The sequence below is a fragment of the Pseudorasbora parva genome, chromosome 4 (genome assembly GCF_024679245.1).
Source record: "Pseudorasbora parva isolate DD20220531a chromosome 4, ASM2467924v1, whole genome shotgun sequence".
NCBI classification, from domain to species: Eukaryota; Metazoa; Chordata; class Actinopteri; order Cypriniformes; family Gobionidae; genus Pseudorasbora; species Pseudorasbora parva.
In genome coordinates, this window is record NC_090175.1 from 49,614,947 (window position 1) to 49,636,325 (window position 21,379).

Consider the following 21,379-nt stretch of genomic DNA (forward strand, 5'->3'; position numbering starts at 1 on the left):
TTTCCCTTCAAATTATTTCACCTAAAACTCAGTAGGTAGATATTAAAGGGATCCCATGGTGTTGAGACTTGTATGGCTTAATATAACATAAATGATGTCTCTTACTGAATTATGTGGTAGAAAACCCATGAAAGATCTACGTTATTTAAAAAATCGATTTTATATTTGGACCATGGGCGGCGCCATTTTGTTTGCGTTCTAGGTTGATGACGTAGAGTGGTTGAACTCCTCAATCAGCTGGCGTTACCCGTTGCTATTTTTACCACAACGCAACTCGAAAATTGTTTCAGAGTTAAACAAAACAAATGAATTGCTTTGTAATTGTACTTAAAACACACTCAAACATACATGTGCACACAAACTCACCTACACAAGTCACAAACAGATCGGCGGGCGCGCACACACATACCTGACTGCTCTGTCTCAATCGCATGCATCATCACCAAAACATCCTGCCTCTCTTCCTCACGTTACTTTATCCCATCGTCCTACCTAGATATTTCCCTCTGCTGGTCACATTAGGCATTATAGTTAATCTACTATCGACAGTCTATCTGGGGAACAGGATGTGTTGAACAGGATATCAACACAGGGAATAGATTGAGGGTTATGTATGCGCGCGCAGTGCGTGCGTGTGTGTGTGTGTTCGCGCCGATCTGTTGGGCTGGGTGTGTGTTCGCGCCGATCTGTTGGTGTGTGTGTGTGTTGCTGTGTTCGCGCCGATCTGTTGGGGTGTGTGTGAGTCTGTGTGAGAGAGAGAGTTTGTGTGCACATGTATGTTTGAGTGCGTGAAGTCGGACAGCTGTTTGTAAATCGGCTTTACTCGTTATTGCGGTGGAAAGTGAGACTGAATGACTGCACTCGAACATGTCCACTATGGTGTCGGACAACACTACAAATGTCCGTCCCTTCAAATAATGCCCTATTTAAGGGTCGATTTCAGATTCAGCCCCTGTCGTGGAGACTGAGCAGCCCAACATCTCGATTGAGACAGAGCCTGTCGTGTGCGCGCCCGCCGATCTGTTTGTGACTTGTGTAGGTGAGTTTGTGTGCACATGTATGTTTGAGTGTGTTTTAAGTATAATTACAAAGGAATTCATTGGTTTTGTTTAACTCTGAAACAATTTTCGAGTTGCGTTGTGGTAAAAATAGCTACGGGTAACGCCAGCTGATTGAGGAGTTCAACCACTCTACGTCATCAACCTAGAACGCAAACAAAATGGCGCCGCCCATGGTCCAAATATAAAATCGATTTTTAAAATAACGTAGATCTTTCATGGGTTTTCTACTACATAATTCAGTAAGAGACATCATTTATGTTATATTAAGCCATACAAGTCTCAACACCAGGGGATCCCTTTAACACTCAGTAATCATCCAGTACAGTAATGTTGTTTCTGTCTGGAGTCAATAATAAAAAAATCTTAAGAAATTGTGTTTTTCTTTTGCCAGAGGAAGATGAAACTCTAATCTAATCTTTTATAAAAGTAAAACTAAACTTCTTCTCAACAAAGTGCATGATATATTTCACATCCCGTCACACAAATGGTGTTTGTCAAAGTTTTGAAAAAGAAAAAGAAAAAAGAAAACATTTATGTCATGTATGTGAAAAATGATTTGCATTTATTCATGCTTTATACATGGAGTCTCTGGACTCCAAACATAAAGTATAATAGTAATGTATAATTTTCATGATTGATATCTGAAGTACGTTCATTATAAAATTAACTTTTATAATGAGTTCTCATAATATTAGGACACTCAAAAATGAACTGTAGCCCTATAAAGCCAACTGCATCATATTTGATACACAAATTTCTAAGGCCTCAAAATTATCAACACGACCAAAACTTTGTTGGAAAGCTGTTGTCTTTTGTCATCTGATTAATAGTTTATGCTTTTCCAGGTTGTGGTACATGTGTCTACGCGTTGTTACTGTGAAATATTTACTGATTTATTAAAGAAACATAAGAATAAGTTTTATATTGTTAGTAATATTTCAAGGTTTACATGATTATCAATATAATGTTTTTCGAAAAATCATGTTAAAATGTGAATATCAAACATGGCTTTTGATACATCAGGCTTTTTAGGAATGTTTTATTGATCTTCAAAATCATTATTTTATTGTATTGCATTACATGTTTTGCTTCCACAATAAAAAATGCATTTAAATATAATCAGACATATTATTGGGAGATAATGTCTTTGATTAACATTACAAGCTAACAAAATTTAGCTTACACTTTGGTCTTATAAATATCAGAAAATATCACCAAATTGCATATTTTGCCCACTTTTGGCCTCTAAATAAAATTGAGGTGTTTCTTCTTCCATTTTTCTTTATCATACCATAAAAGCCTGATGTTTCAAACATGATACTCAACAAAAATATATTTAAACTTTTAAAATATTTTTCTCATAGGTTCAATAAAGTGTTTCATTTAAAGAAAATGTCAGGCATTATAGGGCTCATTTACAGTAAACGACACTTTTTAAACTATTAAATGGTCAACCTTTCATACCCTAAACAAAATATGAGGGTTAAAATTGCACCGTCATGTACAGTAATTATATGCCACGATGCGACATGGTTCTGTGATGGATTTTCATAGGAATTCACATAAAATGTCACAATATCAACGTGTGTGATGGTGAACAAAAGTTCCCTAATCAATATGATCAGGCAAAAAAGATCAGTTCCATCAGAAACACATTTGCATACTTTTGCCGACACCGCCTCTTCCCGTTATTAAAATGCTCTACGAAGAGGCGGAATGCGTAAGTGGCTTCCTGCGCTGTTGCCTAGGCAACTGAATCCTCATTTCCTGGATCCCTAGTGCTGGCCATTCTGACCAATACCTTCTTCCTGAGTGGACTATGAGCGGTGTCCGACCGGGCCTCAGGAGGGAAGGAGTGCGTCGACTGGTCACTATCCGAAAGCAGTTCTGACAGGCTACTCAGGGAACTTACATCCGATTGGTCAAAAGAGAATTGTGGGAGGGGCAAATGACTTGGCAAAAGAGGTTCGTCCTGCACGTCAGGAAGATCTAAGGACTCCTGTGGTAGGGCCGAGTCAAACGATGGGGTCCGCCGCCTTAGGACTGTGCAGCGCTCCTTGCTGACCCCTGGAAACGTAAAATCTGCATCGGTGGGAGGGTCAATGGAGATGCACGGCGGGCTCATTTTCTCCTTCTTGGGTGTCGGAGAAGGATCGGATGATGGTGAAATTGTCTGCTGCTGAAGAAGTAACTCCTCTCCGTGCGTCGAGTGACGCCGAGGGATTTGGAGCTTAGACAGGAAGCCATTATTCTCCATACTGTTGTACTTCCGTAGGCTATGAGCACTGGTATCCGGCTGATGGGCCGCCCCACCGTGCAATAAGTCCTGAGACTTGGTGTCAGAACAGAAAGGTGGGTAACAAGGGGACAAATTGTGGCTGCCTGCCCCAAGCTGAGAGGCTCTTCTGTGGGTGATGTTCATGTTGAGTCGGACCGCCTCGTCAGTACCGTCCGAATCTCGTAGCTTGGCTTGTGGGTGTGCGTGCATTATTTCAAGAGATTTTATGGATTGCGTACGGCAGGCGGTCTGTCGGCAGGGGATGCTGCGCTGGCTGTACACGTTTCTGTTTGTTTGCACGCTCGCTGTCCGGCTGCGGAGGAGAGGGGGAGGCGAGGCCTGGGGGGAACAGGGGGCAGATCCACCGGTGAGGGGAATGATGGGTACTTTGAGGAAAAGATTATCACTGGAGCAGGGCTTGCTCGGGATATGTAAGTTGTCTCTGGAGTCAGCGTAATCAATGGAGTCACTCTTTATTGCTTGCTGTAGGTAAGAACAGATGTGAGGACACACATTTAAATGTATCCATCATTTAATACAGACTTATGTAGTCATTTTCTTATATTGGAAAATACAGTGAATATACAGTGTATATACAGAAGAATATACAGTGGGTACGGAAAGTATTCAGAATCCCTTCGATTTTTCCCTCTTTGTTATATTGCAGCCATTTTTTTCCCTCAGGTATTATATATTCCAGATAATTATATAGATAATTATACACAATAATTTCTTTAATCTAATATCTAAATTAATACAAATAATTTTGTGTATATTTAATATATTTTTGTATTAAGATTTACAATATTACATTCAAATTTATTCATATAATTATATACATATAAACATGTAGTCAGAATAAGAATTATAATATTAGTAAAACAATGAACATGAAATTGTTTTAGTATCTGGTTCGTCTCTCTTTTGCTTTAACAATGACATCAGTTTGTGTAAAATCTGACGATCATGTCCCCCAGCATGATTTGAAAATGCTGACAACGGTAACAAAGAAAAAACTGCATTTTATATAATTGTCTTGATTTAATGTATTGTCAGCCCTAATGTAAACCAACAGACAACAGGAGGAGAGTTGCTGTATTACCTGTCTCTTTAGAGCTCTGAAAGCATTGCTCGATCTCGCTCTTTGATTTCGAGGGCGGGGATCAGGAATTGAGGCCAGGCTTGTCTGAGATGCAGTTCCTGGAATCTGCATTACAGCACTATCTTCACAGGGATGGGTGCCGAGTGAGGGAGAGGAGCCTGAAAACACACAAACAGCTTCAGTCATATTTGCTCTGTAAACGTGTGCCATGAACAGTGAGGACTGGCTTAGTTTTGTCACCTGGTAGTGAAGAGTCCTGTTTGGAGAATCTCTCATGAATGGATCCATATACAGGCTTAATAGGGTACAGCATGTAACTGTCATTAGGTAAGGACAGCATCCGTGACATAGATGGCCTCCCAACCGTGAGGAAGTTGCCGTAATTGGGGTCTTTGCCCTGCAAACACAACAAATCATTACGTTAAGATGGCTTTAACTATGTTTTGCCATTTCTTAAAAACGGGCTTGAAGACACTGCATATCAAAAAAAAAACCTGAATAAATATTGATAAAAGAAAATATATAAGCATAATATTTATAAAACAATTATATAAATAAGAGTATATATATCAAATTATATATATATATATATATATATATATATATATATATATATATATATATATATATATATATATATATATATATATAATAAAACAATAATATAACAAATCAAATCAAAATAGATTGACACACTTCAGAATTGCACATTGACTTTAAAATGTTGCTATAAAGTAGATTCATTTTTATTTTTATTTATATCAGAGAAGAGATGCTACTGGAAGAGGGAGGGGAAATTACTTTGATTAAAGAGTAAGAGGGCACAATGTTCACAGAAAAATCCTTTAATAAATACAGAAATATTCCATAAAAAATAAGAATGGACAACTTGGTGACTTTAAATCATTTTTATTTTGAGGGGAAAAATATTTTGTATAATTTTTTTAATCAATAGAATATTTTAAAAAATTGCAAATGATTAATGTCATCATGTGGGAGAGAAAAAGTAATATATATATATTTATAAAGTCATATATATATAAATATACCAATTAACTAATTGATATTTATATATTTATTTACATATAGAGCTGTGTATTCACTAGTAGCATTTAGTATTTTCAGGCATAAGTACTTTAATTTAGGTTTTGGATATAAAGACTGGATTATCAAAGACTACTTTATCATGGTTGTACCCCCCCAAAAATTACTCTGTATTTTTGTATTTCCCATCATAAGTGTCATTATTTTTTACACTATGTAGCCTTTTTAAGTGCAGGATAAAATAAAATATTACACATTTTAATTTTTATATTATACTAAAATATAATTTAAACAGTGTCATCTTAAACATATGTAAAATACATGTAACATTATTCTAACTTACCTGCTCTTGTGAAAGAGTCTCCATTTTAAATGCTGTACCCTCCAGCCCAATGACTCCGCCCATAGAGACGGTGCTTTGTCTTCGACTGGCCTTAAGCTCTTCCCTTAACTCCGCCTCCATCTCGGCCTCCTCGCGGGCATCCTTGTTACTTTCCTCTAAATGTTTCATGAGCACAGCGACCACAACATTCACCAGCACAAACTGTGCCATCAGCACAAATGTCACAAAGTACAGAGGCGACAAAAGCGGAAGGTAACTCAGACATTTGTCATTTTTACATTCCCGCAGGGTATCCTAGACACACACAGAAACAAAGAAATTGTGAGTTTTGTCAAGTTTAAAAAGTGACAAGTCCTGAAAATATATTATATGTGAACAACAAATCATCATTTTGACAATCATATAAGAGCTATCAATAAAGGTGATAGTTCACCCAAAAATGTATCTATATTTAACACGTTATATCTAGCTTCCACCAGACCGCAGCATACACTCGGATGTCCGATGTCATACGTCACACTTTACGTTTTCCTGTATTTAACTTTAAATATAGATATTTTTCCTACAAAAAGGCTTCAGAAGGCCTTTATTAACCCCCAAAGCCCAGTAGATTACTTTTTATAAAGGATGGATAAACTTTTTTGGGCTTCAATCAAATTTTGGGCTGCCATTCACTGCCATTATAATGTTTGGATTATCCAGGACATTTTTTAATATCCAAGACATTTTTTAATATAACTCAGATTGTCTAACTCTGTCTGAAAGAAGAAGGCCATATACACCTAGGATGACTTAAAGGGTTAGTTCACCAAAAAATTAAATTGCTGTCATAAATGACTCACCCTAATGTCGTTCCACACCCGTAAGACCTCCGTTCATCTTCAGAACAGTTTAAGATATTTTATATTTTAGTCCCAGAGCATATGCAGTCAATGCCAACTTTACTGTCCATGTCCAGAAAGGGAATAAAAACATTATCAAAGTAGTCCATATGTGACATCAGTTGGTTAATTAGAATCTCTTGAAGCATCTGAAATACATTTTGGTCCAAAAATAACAAAAATGACTTTATTCAATTTATGAATATTCTTCTCTTCCGTGTTCCTGAAATAAAGATTCAAACAGTTCATGAATCAGGGAATCGGTCAATGATTCGGCTCACCAATGTCACGGGATTTCAGCAGTTTGGAAGTTTGACACGTGATCCGAACTGCTGAAATCACGTGACATTGGCGATCCGAATCATTAATCGATTCACTGATTCATGGCCGTCTGAATCATTATTTGAGGAACACAGAGCAATCCCTTTCTGGACATGCATATGCTATGCATTATTCTCTGGGACTAAAATATAAAATATCTTAAACTGTGTTCTGAAGATGAACGGAGGTCTTACGGGTGAGGAACGACATTAGAGTTAGTCATTAATGACATCAATTTCATTTTTGGGTGAACTAACCCTTTAAGGGTGAGTAAATCATGGGCTAATTTTAATATTTTCATGGTTTGCAAAATACCTTCATGATCCCGTTCCAGTTGTCTCCTGTGGAAATGCGGAATAGAGTGAGGAAGGCCATGCCGAAGTTCTGAAATGTAGCATGGCGGCTCAAACCCTCACACGGGTTCTCCTCATTGCATTCTGATTTAAAAAAATAATCCATTTTAGTACTTCACCACAAAAATACATTTATTTGTTTTAAGCAACAACATACACTACCCTTCAAAGCTTGGGTTCTGTAAGATTTTTGTAAGGAAATGAACACTTGTATTCACCTTACATTTAATAAAAGTGACAGTACAGGCATTTACAATGTTACCATTCATTATATTAGAATGATTTATGAAGGATCAAGAAGACTAATGATGCTGAAAATTCAGCTTTACCATTAGGAATACATTACATTTTAAAATATATTAAAATAGAAAATAAGTTATTCGCAGTACAACAGTTTTTTGATCAAATAAATGCAGCCTTGGTTAGAATAAAATACTTCTTTTAAAAACAGTAAAAAATAATTAAAAAATGGATCAACCCCAAACTTTTGAACGGCATTGTATGATAACAGGAAATGAAAGGTATACCGACCAAGTTTGCCAAAGAGTTCAACTCCCAGTGCCGCATAGATGAAGAACAGCAGCATAAAAAGCAGACCCAGATTACCAACCTAGAGAACCAGAACATCACCAGAATAAAGTCATCTATGGCATCGATTAAAAACTGTAGTTCCACAATACCAATAAAAAAAGATATACCACCAACATATGAACTTACTGACCTGTGGTAAAGCTTGAACTACTGTATCCAGAAGAGATCTCATTCCTTTGGCCATCTTCAACAGCTTCAACACTGAAAGGGAATTTTACTGTATATTATATTTCATTTTAATCACTCTTTTTGACAATAATTTCCACAAATCCGCACCGTACTTAAACATCTGTTAAGCAATTTATAAATTAATACAGTACCATTTAAAAGTTTGGGGTCTATTATATGTTAATATATGTTTAAAAGAAGTCTCTTATGCTCACCAAGGCTGCATTCATTTGATCAGAAAAACACAGAGAGAGGTGTTTAATTATCAGCATATTTACTGATCTTTCAGAAATCATTTTAATCAGCATATTTACTGATCTTTCAGAAATCATTTTAATATGCTGATTTGCTGCAACAAAATGTTATTTTTACATTATTATCAATGTTGAAAACACTTGAAAACGGCTTATTGATTTTGTAGAATTTTTCTTTGATTTGAAATAGATATCTTTTATAACATTATAAATGTCTATACGGTCACTTTTAAAGTTTAATGTGTCCTTGCTGAATAAAGTGATACATCTTATGGGCCCCGAATTTTTGAATGGTAGTTCAGTAAAAAAAGATGCTAGAAAACCGAGAAACAACTTCTCTCTCTTGACACATCTTTGACACTGCTTTATTTCACGTAAGTCACGGCCAGCATGTGCGTGTCGTCGTGCATTTATACCTCTGGCAATGCGCAGCACTCTCATGATGCGTATGATAGTTGGGTTGATGGGTAGAGAGGCATTCAGGTCAATTTCCTCAAGTGTGATGCCCATAATGGAGAGAAGAACAATTGCCAAGTCTAACTGATTCCACCTGACAGAAGAGAGACAGAAACACAAAATGAGATGAAGACAAGGTCCTGCAAAACTATTTAATATTCCTGGAAAGCTCTATACTTGACCAGTAGAGACTGCCTGAGGAAAGGTTTGCCTTTAACACTAAAATTTCAAGCTTAAAGGGCCATAGAACGTGAATGACAATAGAAGACAATATTAGCATACAGTATTTTTGATTTATAAAGGGGAAAGTTATTAATTTAGAGACTTTCAAGACTCTTCCTCTTCGTCAATGTCACATAACTATTCATGATTCTTTATGGCCTTATCCTATGAGAAGACCTTGTCTCATTATTATTCATGGCACCATGTCACCTTTCTCTAAGATAGGCACTTCAAACAATGAGTTGATATCATTTTGGAACATGGATCGCAAGTTTTCGAGTTTGCATGCCATGCGATTCTGACAGAGAGACAGGCTTTCAATCAATGACTTGACACATTTGAAATATTTGTGTGCAACTATCATTTTTATAACAGTTTGGCACCGAGGCTCATTTCATTGAAAACAAGTGTCAGTTTGATACTTTTGATATATAACAGACACCATCCGTCATTACTTTAAATTCAGACCACTTATAACTGTGACTCAGCGTCAAAGAATACCAGTTTTTAAAGTTAGGGTGCATTAGCAAGGATCAAAAGTGACAGTAAGAAAGTTTGCATTGTTACAAAAAAATTCCTACTTCAAATAAATGCTGTTCTATTTTTACTGTTTTTGATCAAATAAATTCAGCATTGGTGAGCATAGAAGGCATTAAATCAATTCATATTGTATATTAATGCATCCAGTTATAGCAGTTGTGAACGGCAACATGCCATTAAAGTGAAATAAAACTGACTGCAGTTGTTTTCTCCTCACTTCTGTGATGAGTAAAAACCCATACTGAAATGTCAATTTAAGAAAACTGCTAACCAGCGAACCTACTTGTCTGGAAAAGATACTGCATCTCTGCATTGCGTCCTCAAGAGGGAGCCTTACCTCTCTTTGAAAAATCTCCTAAAGCCAAAGGCAACCAGCTTCAGCACAGCCTCGATCACAAAGACCAGCGTGAAGACATAGTTACAGTACTTCAGACCTTCATCAAGATACTGAGAAGCACAGACATAAACAGCGACAGTCAGACACCTGCAATATTAAACTCTAAATTAAATATAAAATCAAAATTCAACATTTTATTTATATGATAATAATTGTGAATGATCACCAATCATCACCAAGCCCTCTTATTTTTCAACCCCTCCTCTTCTGCCTGGTGTGTTCAGCTTCACGCAGGAATGCACAGACTGATCGAGTCTGACTTAAAGCAGTGCATGCCGGTTAGAAATTTAGTCTGACTTGAGACGGCACAGACGCCACATCACTGCGATGCGTGTCAAAGTACCGCGAGAGCAGACGTCTGACTCAGCATGCGCAGCATCTCAGAGCGGCAGCACAAGCTCTGATGATGACACGCTGTTCCACGATTGGTCGGATTCACCAATGACAACAATGACGTGTGTCTTGTGTTTATTCTGACACATTCGGTTCCGCTAATGCTCACAAATGACAACTGTTTTCATGTAACCATAATGTTATATTGTGTCATATTCATCAAAATAGCACTGGTAAAAATATGTAGACCCACATTATTGATATTTAAAAATGAAAACATGAAAACATCTAAAATGTCTGTGTACTTGACAAATATTGCATCTAATCCACTTCATCTGTGATAAAGTAAGCACGAGCATCACTATGGAGAGCAGAAAGTGCTGATTTGACGGCTCCATTTTCAACTCCGCCCCCGGCTGCAAGCGGCAACTCTCGCCGATCGGTCTGCACAGTGCATTAAGTTGAACACACCATATCTGTCACATAACTCCCAATTTTCATAATCCAGATAATTCCAGATGCATAATATTAGGTCTCATCCTATGTTTGTTTCTCATTGAATAATGCTTCACTATGAAATGCATCTAATTATGAAACTGATGTTGTTATCATTAACTAAAACCAAAACTAAAAATATATATAAAAAGTTATGGTTATTAATATTAACTTTAACAGAAATATAATTAAAATGATAATTTCAGTTAGTTGTGAAGGGCATTTTTATTTATTTATTTAAATCTAGAACAAAATGTCTAAATAATATACATAAAAAAGGACTAAAACACATCAAAATGAATAAAATAAAACATAAAAATTCAAAATACTAAAACTAATTTAAAATATCAACAAATATGACATTTTTTATAGTTAAGCATTGGTATGCAATATGTTGACTAAAAATATATAAAAAATAATGCTAGAATACTGTTAGTATTTTTGCAGACAGGCTTTTGTTAACCTACTGCTCATGTCACTGCCCTGCAGAAGCGGTGTGTGTGTAATGCACCAAACCTTGGGTTGTCTGTAGTGCTCCATTGACATTGTAAGGACATTAATGGCGATGATGATGGTGATGAAAAGGTCCAGATAATGACTAGTGCAGAGCGTGTGAACGTAGAGGCGTGTTGGAGAGTAGTCTGCATAGTACGGTCTCTGCAGGGCCTCTAAAGGACAAAACACACACCCAGAGAACAATAGAACCCTTAGGGTGCATTCAGGTACTTACACACACACATACACACATGCTCATCAGTTTAAAATTTAATACATCTTAATATTCCAATGATTTGTGACGATTCTTTGAAATAACTTAAGGGCATGATGTGTGTTGTTAGTGTACTGTATAGGCTACTTTGTTGTCCCTGTCAAACACAAGCACACTGACCCAGATTTTCTCTGGCCGGTAAATTGCTAACGTGGCAGTGTGTGTGTGTGTGTGCTTGTGTAGTCAGTTAGCAAACAGTCGAGTCATCTGAGGGATGTTATAAATGCCCAGCTAAGCATCCCCACACATCCATCACTGCTGAAGACTTCTCAAGGTGTCTTTGAGAGAAGCTTTGTGTGAGAGAGAGACAGAGCAAGTAGGATCTTGAGACAGCTAACTAAGTCGCTTTCCAGTTCCATGGTAGAGTGATGGTCTTTGATAAATGCAACAGTGCTATGAGTAATGATCACTTGGGTTGCTATTTAGTTGCTTAAGTGTTCTAAACAGTTTTTGTCATGCTTTATGATTGCTAGGGTTGTTACTATGCAGCTGCTTACTGTGCGTTCACACCGCCGGCGGCAAGAGCGCCAAAGTGGCCGGAAGTCATTCATTTTCAATGGGAGCCGGCCGCGAACTCTGGCGAGAGCAGTGCGGCACGTCTTGGAGGATTTGGGTGTTTGGGAGAGATGAAATCAGGTCAACTTTATGGTAATGAGCTATGACGTGGTTCCATATTAGTTCCCAAGCAAAATGGAGGAGAGGTTTGATAAGAAATACTATTTATAGGCAACATTTTCATGGTAGAACCCCATACAAATGGCTTTTAATAGGTGCATTTCATTAGCAAACATATAACTATAACTTCTTTCCATCTATCAATTTCTTACTTTCACATTTAAAAGATTTCATGAGGTTAACTTATAACCTACTTGTGGTCAGTCTTAAACAAATACCTCCTGCTTCAATGCTTGTTTGCTTTGCGGCTCCTTTAAATACAGTTTAAAAAAGAACAAGCATTCAATCTACATCAGAGCATCCACAAATCTTTTTACAGCAATGTTGGCAGGGCAGCCAGAGCGAATTTTGACGCTCTTGCTGGCGGTGCTGTAAACGCACAGTTACTGTCCCAAAGGAGGCCAACATTTTTACCCCGAAATGTGGCTTGGGTCCCTACCTACACTATATTGCCAAAAGTATTGAATTCAAATCATTGAATTCAGGTGTTCCAATCACTTCCATGGCCAAAGGTGTATACAATCAAGCACCTAGGCATGCAGACGCTTCTACAAACATTTGTGAAAGAATGAGTTGCTCATCACCAAGTGCAATGCAAAGTGTCGGATGCAGTGGTGTAAAGCACACCGCCACAGGACTCTAGAGCAGTGGAGACATGTTCTCTGGAATGAAGAATAACGTTTATCCGTCTGGCAATTCAATGGATGAGTCTGGGTTTTGCGGTTGCCATCAGAACGGTACTTGCTTGACTGCATTTAGCCAAGCTTAAAGTTTGGTAGAGGGGGGATTATGGTGTGGGGTTTTTTTTTTTTTAGGAGTTGGGCTTGGGCCCTTAATTCCAGTGAAAGGAACGCTTATTGCTTCAGCATACCAAGAGATTTTGGAATACGGCAGAGACTGTGAGTCAGGCCTTCTCGTCCAACATCAGTGTCTGACCTCACAAATACGCTTCTAGAAGAATGGTCAAAAATTCTCATAAACACACTCTTAAACCTTGTGGAAAGCCTTCCCAGAAGAGTTGAAGCTGTTATAGCTGCAAAGGGCCAACTCCATATTAAATCCTACAATTAAGAATGGGATGTCATTAAAGTTCATGTGCATGTAAAGGCAGGTTTCCCAGAACTTGTGGCAATATAGTGTATGTAATATGTAAGAAATATGTAGTTCTAGCAATTTTTTTTGACATTTTTCACAAATGTTTTCAAAGCCTTGTTACCTGACTTTTGTAAAACTACTAAAGCACAGGATTTAAGTGGCATTTGAGGCAAAAATAAATGGTTTTACTCTAACTTATAATTGTGTGCCTTGTCTAATTAAATATGGTTTTGAAGTAAAGCAAAGTCAAAGGGCTTTTGAAGAACACGTCTGTGGAAAATCAGTACTATGGGCCAGATTTACTAAAAGCTTGCACCAACGCAAAACCCTCTTTTGGTATTAAAAAAATACTGACAGGAATTACTAAAGAAATTGCACTCAGAAGGCATGGACAGGGTTATCTTTGCAGCTAAACTTATTGGATATGCATTTGTAGGAGTTTCCCTTTCAGACGCACAACTGATGGGAAAACAGTATTTAAATGAATCAAGCGAGGTGATTTATTAAGGTTTGCGCTAGTCAATTAACTGGTATTAGCACCATTATTTAACGCCCCCAAAAAATCATGTCTTAAAACAGGCGCTAATTTGCGCTGCTCGTGGTATGTTGTGGGGGTCATTATGGAAATGATCTAGCTGTGTCTGTGTTCTTAATTTGCATATCATCAGTAGATCACATGCTGAACTTTCCACTCCCATCAGCATTTTTTTGGGTTTTATGCTCTCATGCTAATTTGCCCTGTTTAGTAAATCTGGCCCTAATTGTCCATTTCTCAAGTTAAATACACACAACAGCAGTTAAACTGTACTCTGCTGACCATGTGTGAAGGAAAAAATTAATAAGCAATAAAAACACTCCTTGTTCTGTTCCATGCTAGTTTTTAACCTAACCAGTGGTGACAAGCCACAAAATATTTTGTCGCCCTCTGCTCCTGTTAATATTAAAGTGGCAAAAAAACAAAAAATGCCCAAAATCCATTTAGCTGTTTAGTTCTGAATTTCCCTTTTAGTGACAGCAGAAAAAAAAACAGACATTTTGTTGCATTGTCCCATTACGACAGTCTGCACAAAAGACACTCACTCCTGCGTTTCTTCTCCATGCGCTTCTTTCTCTTTTCCTCTCTCAGTCTGGCCTCCTCTTCCTCTTGGTCTTGTCTACACTTGTGGAAATTTTCGACCACCACACCTACAAACATGTTCAGCACGAAGAAGCTGACGATCAGTAGGAAGGAGATGAAGTATAGAAGCATCCAGGGATTATGATTCCTTATGGGCTACAAAGAGAGAAGAAAGAAGAACAGAGAAATCATTTAGATAAGGTGGAGACATTGATTAATCAAGGAAATATTCATATGTACACATTTTTTTCAATTAATCCTGGAATTCCTTTGTGCATCAGCACAGTAGCATACACCGATCAGGCATAACATTATGACAGGTAAAGTGAAAACTGCAGCTTATGTGGGGTATTCCCGGTCTACAGTGGTTAGTATCTATCAAAAGTTGTCCAAGTAAGGAACAGTGGTGAACCGGAGACAGGGTCATGGGTATTCAAGGCTCATTGATGCATGTGGGGTGCGAAGGCTGGCCGCTGTAGTCCGATCAAACAGAAGAAGTTAATGCTGGTTCTGATAGAAAGGTGTCAGAATACATAGTGCATCACAGTTTGTTGAGTATAGGGCTGCATAGCTGCAGACCAGTTAGGGTGCCCATGCTGACCCCTGTCCATTGCCGAAAGAGCCATCAGTGGGCACATGAGCTTCAGAACTGGACTAAGAAGTAATGGTAGAAGGTGGCCAGGTCTGCTGGCTGTGGCCTCTTTCAGAAGGATAATATGGCCTGCCACAAAGCAAAAATGGTTCAGAAATTATTTGAGGAACACAACGATTTTGAGTATGTTGACTTGGCCTCCAAATTCCCCAGATCTCAATCCAATCGAGCATCTGTGGGATGTGCTGAACAAACAAGTCTGATCCTAACATGTGCTAACATCTTGGTGCCAGACACCACAGCACACCTTTAGGGGTTTAGTGGATATCCATGCCTTGACGGGTCAGGGCTGTTTTGGCAACAAACAGGGGGACCAACACAATATTAAAGTCATAATGTTATGCCTGATCGGTGTATATACTAAGTATTTAAACTTTATATGCAATATTACGTTTACTTTTCATACTATTCATACTACTTTTGTGGAAATGCTGAAGATGATAGCTATTTCCTTTTTTGGTTGACAACACTTCGAACCTCAACAAGAAGTTACTCCACCCAGGATTGCTTAGAGCACCTTTACGTTTATTTTTAAGACTAAAACTACATTTTATGGATTTGTGTTAAAAAAGAATGTATTTTGTAATAAATGTATTTTGTTATGTTTTTATTTCCTGTGATGGTAAAGCTGAATTTTTATTATCATTACTCCAGTCTTCAGTATCACATGATCCTTCAGAAATCATTCTAAAATGCTGATTTGCTGCTCCAAAAAAATATTGCTTCGCTTTTTATTATCAGTGATGAGAAAAGTTGTGCTGCTTAATATTTTTGGGTAAACTGTGATACATTTTTCAAGATTCTTTGATGAATAGAACATTTTAAAGAACAGCATTTGGGTCTTTTGTGATATTATAAATACATTTACAGATTATTGATCAGTTTCATGCAACATTTCTAAATAAAAGTATTAGAAAATACCCCAAACATTTAAACGGTAGCATAAATAGTTTCTCTGAAATCACGTGTTATTATCTTACATAATTTTTAATTATTATTATATATTAAGTAAATTTATCTATCTATCTACGAAAAACAAGACAAAATACTGATGATGGCATTGCATTTTAATGTGAAGGCAGTAAGACACCCTTGAATAAAGGCTTACCATGATGCATGCATAATCAGAATATGACCATTTTCATTGCACGCATAATTGCAAGTTGCATTCCCTATAAAATGTAAATGGGCAAATCTGTCAGGAGGAAAGAAAGTGAAAAGAAAGAAGCCCATCAGCACGAAATCAAAGACAGGAAATGCGACAGGAAGAAAGTGTAGAATGCAATGAAAACTCTGTACTTGTCTTTTGTGAATGCACAGATGGGCCTCTGTAAAGGACACTATATAAACCAGTTGTGTTGAGTCTGTTATTGTCCGTGGACTGAACGTTTCTGTCTATGTGTGTGTGAGTATAAGACCTCTCAGTGGAATTAAATGATGAATGTTCTGTCTCTTCTCCTCAACCTGCTCATTTTGGTGTCCTCCACTGTATTTTTATCTCCCGCTCTCTCTCTTTTCTCTTCAGTTCAGAGCTGAATTAATCAAAGAGTCGCTTTACCTAAAACATGCTGCCGCCTTTTGTGATTGTGTCACTTGAGCTTGTGGGAACAAAAAACAGTAAACACCCCTGGTGCCTGTGTTTTCTTTTGTTATAACAGGCATATCTGGAGTAAGGCGTAAGTGTTTCCACACTGAGTAGAGTTATCTGAAGAATGCACACACCTGCTGGTCCACAGCCACGGCATCTAAGCCATCGTACATAATGTTGACCCAGCCGTCTTTAGATGACAGGACAAATAACGACATCAGTGCCTGAAAAACAGAGATAACGTGGATTCATGTGATCAAGAGAATATTACAATATGAATATCTGTATCTACTGCACAGAATCATATTTTTGTTGTTTGTCAAACAACAGTCTTGTTTGTTGTTTTAGTATGTTTAGATTTTTTGAGGCTTTTTATAAAATGCATATTGAATTAATATTGTATATAAAATGTTGCATTTTTCCTGTATTGATTGTTGTTTCTTTAAAGATATACTCTATTTGTGTGGTTCCCACTTAAAATAGGAAAAAAAAACTACTAGCCATTTTTTTTTGCAAACTGGCAATATGTCCAGCCTAGGCAAATTGACACCATCACCATTTATTGAAATCTTATTTAAACGTTTTTTATTTATCTATTATTAAATGAAGTTTTGTAAGCATATTGGATAGTTGTGATTTCAGATTGTGCAGGCATTTTTGGCGAGACAAAGAAATTATGATCAAATGCAAAAAAAAAAAAATACAATTATAAGCACATGCAAAAACAAGAGAAAATGAAATATGAATAGCTAACTAATATGTAGTCAATATATGCTTTTTCGTGTGAGCTTTTTGTTTTTCTATGCATAGTGAATTTAGCAGAATTGTAGCTGTAGCTTACCAATTTTGGCAAATCTTTTTTTCAGATAAATATCTTAAAGTTTATCGTTTTGTTCTTACCCCATTAAAAAAATCATTCAGTTCAGGTCTGTGCCTAATCATCCTTGTTTGCAGTTGTATACAAGTTCACGTGTGTTTATCTTGAGTTTGTCAGTCTCGTCTTTAAGGTTACGTAGTGCTTCTTTGCTCTTTGGTGTTTGGATTTACCTGTATTAAACTATATTTTGAATTTTGATTCTTCATCATGTGCTTAATACCACAACTCGTGACACAGTCAGTGCTTGACAGATGTGCTCGAAAAAAAAAAAAAAAATCCAACATGTTGGATGCCAACAATGCTAATTCATTAGATGAGGGCATTACATTTGAAGGTCTAAAACATAACAGAAAAAAAAACAACATATGAAACAACTGAACAGGTATAAGAAACACTTTCCACCAGAATGCTGTCATTTTGATGAAATGTACTTGTGTGACCTGAATCTGAAATATAATGGGTGGCTTGATGGTTTAGAAAAAGGGCAAATGAGAAGGATGATTAAATAAAAGACACTACAAGTGGTCATAATTCATTATTCATGAATCCCCCCCAATGTCTTTGTCTATATATGTGTGTGAGTGTGACTGTCCTACCTGACCCAGGTTATCGAAGTTGTACTTCCTACGGACCCATCTGTAATTAGCCTGCAGGCACTCTGATCTATTGGTAATGTTTCTAGTGTCAAAGCCTTCACAGTGATGAAACTTCCCCTTAAAGAGCTGAGTAAAAGAAAACACCTTACATTCAGACAGCTTTAATAAAAAATTAACTGCTATGTATAAAGCAGACAAATGCTCTAATATGCTAAAAGATTATTTAATACATAAAACCATTAATAAAAGTTAATAAAAATGAACTAAATTCAGATTAATTAAAAAAATGATTTAGACACTAGCAGCATGTGTGTACCTGAACTCCCAGAATGCCAAATACAATAAAGAAAGCGCAACAGATCAACACAATATTTCCAATAGGTCTGAGAGATGTGATCAATGTTTCAACAACCAGCTTCAGTCCGGGGGCCCTGCTTATGACCCTGGCAACACAAACACACAAACACAAAAAAATGCATATTTAGAGTTGCAAATAGGGATTGACATTAACACCCACCAACTCACCAAATGCAGGTGGATTTCAGCAGTAGCGCGTAACAAACTCCCCTTTTTCCACTGGCGGGTTGAATTATATATATTATACATGCTTTTTTAAATTATAAAATATCTTTTAAAAAGGCATCTGTAATTATAAAGTACAATGTAGTGTAGCCAAAAATATACATTTCGATATTGAAATATATGAAATACTTCCAATAATCATTTCCCACAGAACAGATGCACGATACCAGCTGCACTTTCTTTCTCTCTCATCTCTGTGACAGCAAGTTGACACACAAACCCGCCTCCCCTCACTCAGTCTTTCATTTGCTCCAGATGAATATTGTTGGTGTTACAGGGATTGAATTTAGTGGGATTGCACATATTGTGCATATTTTGACTCATTCCCATGAATGTTTTGCTCATACCCAGTGCACGTACATAAAGCTGCCTCACAGTAAAATGTAGTTATTTTCCACTGCTTATTGTGCAAACATTCAAATACACACAAAATAATGTCAAAATGGCAGTTTTGTATCACAGTAGTTATGTTTTAAGTAAATGTAAACCGTTGAGAAAGAAAATGGATGTGTAATAATATAATGGATCTGTGCGTCAGGTCTAAGTGACAGCAGCCTAATATACCTGCTGCAAAATTATGAGATAATATTACATATCTAAATGGCAGTTTCCCCCATGGTTTCAATGTCAACATTGTGGCCAGTTAATATGCTTTGTGGCGAGTAACTTTGGAAAACCACTTTGAGTTCAGATATTGTTGCAACCAGGGCTTGACATTAACTTTCCAAAGCAAAACCACTGAACTAGAAAGAGGCTATTAATAAAAGGGCTCTGTGTTGCACAACAAGCTGACAAGATGAGATGTGCTCAAGTGTTAGCCTTGAAATGAATAGGTAAGTCTGCTCAGCAGAATATATCTCTGTCTGAGACTTGCAAGGTTTTGTTCAGATGTGTGTAGCGAAAGAGTTTCCTATGGAAGCTTGATTCTGCCATGCAATAGGAAAAAAAGAGTAATTGCAACTTCAGTAGTTCAACAGCTTTAATAGTTTTCAAGATATAAAATGTATAACAAGATATTCAATGTTTCAATGTTTCAGCACCATGGACAGCAACATTATATTATATTTTATATACACTATATTTCCAAAAGTAGTGTGACATGTCTTCAAATCATTGAATTCAAGTGTTCCAATTACTTCCATGGTCACAGATGTATACAATCAAGCACCTAGGCATGCAGACGCTTCTATAAACCTTTGTAAAAGAATGGGTTGCTGTCAGGAGCTCAGTGAATTCAAGCGTGGTACCGTGATAGGTGGCCATCTGTGCAATAAGTTAATTTGTGAAATTCCCTCAGTACTAAATATTTCCCGGTCAACTGTTTAGTAGTATTATACCAAAGTGGAGTAAAATTGGGAACAACAGCAACTCACAAAGTGGTAGGTAACATAACGTAAAATCACAGAGTGGGGTCGGTGCATACTGAGGCACAGTCCGCAGATGTCTTTCTGCAGAGACAATAGCTACAGACCTCCAAACTTCATGTAGCCTTCAGATTAGCTGAAGATAAATGTGTAGAGAACTTCAAGGAATGGGTTTCCATGGCCGAGCAGCTGCATCCAAGCCTTACATCACCAAGTGCAATACAAAGCGTTAGATGCAGTGGTGTAAAGCACGCCGCTACTGGACTCTAGAGCAGTGGAGACGTGTTCTCTGGAGTGAAGAATCAAACCTCTCTGTCTGGCAATCCAGTGGTCGAGTCTGGGTTTGGCGTTTGCCAGGAGAACGGTACTTACCAGACTGCATTGTGCCAAGTGCAATGTTTGGTGGAGGGGGGACTTCTTGGAAAATTTCATGCTCCTAAATTTGTGGGAACGGTTAGGGGATGGCCCCTTCCTGTTCCAACATGACTGCACACCATTGCACAAAGCAAGGTACATAAAGATATGGATGAGCGAGCTTGAAGGTACTTAACTGGCCTGCACCTCAACCCGATATAACACATTCAGCCCCCTTGAACTTTGCGACCTTTTGCCACATTTCAGGCTTCAAACATAATGATATGAAACTGTCATTTTTTGTGAAGAATCAACAACAAGTGGGACATAATCATGAAGTGGAACGAAATTGATTGGATATTTCAAACTTTTTTAACAAATCAAAAATTGGGCATGCAAAATTATTCGGCCCCCTTAAGTTAATACTTTGTAGCGCCACCTTTTGCTGCGATTACAGCTGTAAGTCTGTGGGGTGTGTCTCTATCAGTTTTGCACATCGAGAGACTGAACTTTTTGTCCATTCCTCCTTGCAGAACAGCTTGAGCTCAGTGAGGTTGGATGGAGAGTGTTTGTGAACAGCAGTTTTCAGTTCTTTCCACACATTCTCGATTGGATTCAGGTCTGGACTTTGACTTGGCCATTCTAACACCTGGGCCCAGTTTTTCAAAAGTAATCCACTAGGATTTTGGATAACGGATTGAATCAAATCTTGAAAATGTGTTTTTCAAAAGAAAAAACAATGACATAATCGGATTAGATCACGTAATCCAATCTTGGTTTTGATCCGGATCAAACCTTTAGTTTGGGTTTTTCAGAACTTTTTTGTAGGATTTGGATCATTTTGATCCAAAAAATCTGGATTGAAACTGAT

The 21,379-nt window shown here is 37.4% G+C and overlaps 1 protein-coding gene across 1 annotated transcript in view; it reads right to left on the reverse strand.

Annotated features, from left to right (window-relative positions):
* Positions 1 to 2,459: 2,459 nt before the first annotated feature.
* The window catches only part of cacna1hb (calcium channel, voltage-dependent, T type, alpha 1H subunit b), a 73,705-nt gene continuing 54,785 nt past the window's right edge, over positions 2,460 to 21,379 (reverse strand). The window contains exons 20-33 of the mRNA XM_067442141.1: positions 18,525 to 18,651; positions 18,209 to 18,334; positions 16,870 to 16,959; positions 14,459 to 14,651; positions 11,356 to 11,507; positions 9,952 to 10,061; positions 8,813 to 8,946; positions 8,105 to 8,175; positions 7,915 to 7,993; positions 7,346 to 7,467; positions 5,829 to 6,122; positions 4,682 to 4,838; positions 4,442 to 4,599; positions 2,460 to 3,822 (exon numbers count right to left, since the gene is read on the reverse strand). Coding sequence (XP_067298242.1) covers positions 2,806 to 3,822; positions 4,442 to 4,599; positions 4,682 to 4,838; positions 5,829 to 6,122; positions 7,346 to 7,467; positions 7,915 to 7,993; positions 8,105 to 8,175; positions 8,813 to 8,946; positions 9,952 to 10,061; positions 11,356 to 11,507; positions 14,459 to 14,651; positions 16,870 to 16,959; positions 18,209 to 18,334; positions 18,525 to 18,651 — 2,830 coding nt within the window. The 3' untranslated portion in view covers positions 2,460 to 2,805. The remainder of the gene's footprint in view (positions 3,823 to 4,441; positions 4,600 to 4,681; positions 4,839 to 5,828; positions 6,123 to 7,345; positions 7,468 to 7,914; positions 7,994 to 8,104; positions 8,176 to 8,812; positions 8,947 to 9,951; positions 10,062 to 11,355; positions 11,508 to 14,458; positions 14,652 to 16,869; positions 16,960 to 18,208; positions 18,335 to 18,524; positions 18,652 to 21,379) is intronic.